Source organism: Propithecus coquereli, unplaced genomic scaffold (assembly GCF_000956105.1).
Source record: "Propithecus coquereli isolate 6110/MARCELLA unplaced genomic scaffold, Pcoq_1.0 Scaffold651, whole genome shotgun sequence".
NCBI classification, from domain to species: Eukaryota; Metazoa; Chordata; class Mammalia; order Primates; family Indriidae; genus Propithecus; species Propithecus coquereli.
The window spans coordinates 1,234,066-1,236,914 of record NW_012152519.1 but is presented as its reverse complement, the minus strand read 5'-3'; the positions used below and the strand labels follow the sequence as shown (position 1 = coordinate 1,236,914).

The 2,849-nt window shown below is 55.8% G+C and overlaps 1 protein-coding gene across 1 annotated transcript in view; it reads right to left on the bottom strand.

The window, feature by feature from the left end:
• LOC105823003 (UPF0688 protein C1orf174-like) overlaps positions 1-2,849 on the bottom strand; it is an 11,079-nt gene that overhangs the window by 4,159 nt on the left and 4,071 nt on the right. The window contains exons 2-3 of the mRNA XM_012660080.1: positions 1,497-1,610; positions 32-543 (exon numbers count right to left, since the gene is read on the bottom strand). Coding sequence (XP_012515534.1) covers positions 32-543; positions 1,497-1,610 — 626 coding nt within the window. The remainder of the gene's footprint in view (positions 1-31; positions 544-1,496; positions 1,611-2,849) is intronic.

Here is a 2,849-nt window from a genome sequence, read left to right as displayed (position 1 = left end):
GACTCGAGCGTGCACAGTGCTGCCCGAGTACCTATGCGAGGAGGCAGGAGCCACGCTTACCTGCATGAGTTCCACGTTTCCGAAGAATCGGCTCACTGGCATTGGCTGACTGCTGTCGTCGTCCAGAAACACGCTGTCGTCCATCTGGAGCAGCGGCGCCCGCCCTCCCTCTGTCTCCAGCGCCGACTCTCCCTGCACAGCGGAACCGCTGTTGGGTTCTTCTGCTCCTGGATCGGCGCCAGGTTTGGGCGCGGGCAGGCCGTCTTCCGTCCGTGCTGAGCAGGAGTCACTCACGACTCCGCAGCGGCCCAGCGGGAGACCCGCAGCCTCCGGGCGTGTGGACACGCCGGCCTCACTGCCCGGAAGGAGGGCACCGTCTTCAGCAAACGCATTTTCACAGCGGGTCTCAGGAGTCACTTTTGGCAAAGAAGCACTCTCACTTTTAGTGATGAGTTTCTGTAATTCTGACTTTACAAGATGACCTTTGTCATACTTGAACTTCTTGGACGTGCGCCTGTCTGTGGCTCTGTGTGATGAGGAAGTCTGTCGAGAAAGAAAAGCGTAAGGGAAAACCAGACACAGCCAGCAAAGGAAAAGCCTCCGTCCCCGGGGCTGGTGTTTCTTCTCACATCTGAGCTGATGAAAATGTAACCACAGCTTCAACAGATCTCCCCATTCCGCCACCAAGGGACAGCATCCAAAGTGACGGCTGGGAACGGATCTAGACACACACCCAGCATCACTCCCACACGGCCAGTTTTCCTAGGGGTGTGATGTTTCCTGAGGCTAATTCAGAAGCGTGTATTTACATGTTGCAAAACGACAGTAAAATGACCCAGTTTTCCTCCTTTCCTGTGGGACTGTGAGCTCCGTGACGGCAGGGTCTTTGCTTTTTTATTCACTGAACAGTGCCTGGCACCTAGTAGGTGCTCAGCAAGTATTTGTTAAATTGACTGCAAGAGAATTTTGCCAAGCATCTCAACTAGGAGCGAAACACTGCGCCAGGTGCTGGTGTCCGGCCAGGTCTGTCCCCAAGCTGCGGACTGGATGAGGCAGGTCTGCTCTGCGAGCGAGGCCAGGAACTGAGACCGGGGAAAGGACGCTGCTCGCCGTGGAACGGCCAGCGGGAAAAGGCCCCTTTCCCGGCCCAGCTTACCTTTTGCTCAGAGCTGTCAGGGCTGGGGCGGAGCCACGCGCCAGCGTCACCTCACAGACTGCCTGCCGGGCAGGAGGACTGGCAGGGCATGTCCCCGAGCCTGGGTCTCTGAGACACACACCCCCGCTGGGCGAACTCTAGGGAGGCAGCCCCTGACTGGACTGCGCACCTTTCTCTGCAAGAATTACAGCGCCGCCACCTTTCATCTGAAATAGCCCCCCTCTGGCACGTAAGCCACGTTGGATGTTTTTCTAATGCGACATGTCCTGCAGTGACAATTGTGTATATGAGTGGACCCTTGAGTCGGGACCCTGGCGTTGTCCGTGCTAACGAGGCTCACCAGACATGCTGTCTTGGCCGACGCGGAGCCAGCGACTTCCTGGGCGGAGGCCAACCCGGCTGCGGCACAACTTCGGGCTCTCAGGCGCGCTGAAGATCGCACTCCCCCTGTGAGCTTGTTCAGAAAACGCCCCAGGTAAAACATGAACACGCACGTGAAAATTCCCAACTACAGAGAACCCAGACGATCCCCCCACCTTTCACCACCTTCGTGGAGACACCTGTGGCCTGAATGTGCAAAGCAAACAAAACCGCCTGGGCTCACGGTACGGGAGCCACTCCTCCGTGACCTTGGCGCTTGGGACAGTTTGTCCCCTGTATCTCGGACGTTTCTAGGAGCCACTGTGTGTGAGGTAACGGACAGTGTGTCAGCTCCAAAGTGTTCAGAGTAAGCAGCACACACTTTTCCTTCGGCAGTTCTTGTTCCTTTACACGGGGTCACAGTTCCTGACAAAAGGCGGCAAGAAAAGACAAAGCCGACCCCTGCCCCACCCCTTCCCTCAATTACAGTCCGAGCTCTGTCAGAGCAGCGAGCTTCCGTGCCACAAATCCTAACAAACCAGCCCACCTCTACTTCATCCTCAATGCAAAGGAAAGTCTTCCAATAACAAGAAAGGGATTAATTAAGGTCATATACTTTAAAATATCTTTACTAAGGATCAATTTTGGGTTTTCGGAAAAGTGAAAATCGTACAGTTCCTGTGTACCCTTCCCCCAGCTTCCGCTAAGGGTCAACAACACGGTGCGTTTGTCAACACCAAGAAACCAGCATTGGTCCAATACTGTTAACCACGGATTTTATTTGAATGTCATCGGTTTCTCCGTGAATTCCCTTTTCTGTTGCAGAACACCACAGTGCACTTAGAAAACAACACGTTTTAAAGCTCACTTAAAACCTGACAGGTACAAAGGTGAGTAGTGAAGAGAAGGGGTGGGAACGTGAGGGGCGCTGCGGGCACAGGTGCACGGCTGTCGTCAGACTGGCCGCAGAGCGGGCTGTCTGGAGGGGACAGACGAGGGGCGCTCTGCCCAGCAGCAGATGAAAGAAATGAAAAAGGACAACAAGCCAGCGTAGAAACCATTGCGGCGGCGTCTCAACCATCCCTGCCGTGCAGCCCCCGTGGCCCCAGAAGCCCTGCAGGCTGCAGCTCCACGTCTCCGTGACACTGTGACACTCAGAGGGCGCATTTTAAAAAGGAGCAAAAAGAAAATGCAGCAAGCCAGGCAAGGGCAGGACGCCCGCCAGCCACACGCGGTATGAACAAGGCACTCACGGGCCCCGTACCTGCCGCCGTGAGCACGCCTGGGCTGGGCTCACCTCTCACAGGAGCAGGGCTCTGCTGAAGGAGCCCTA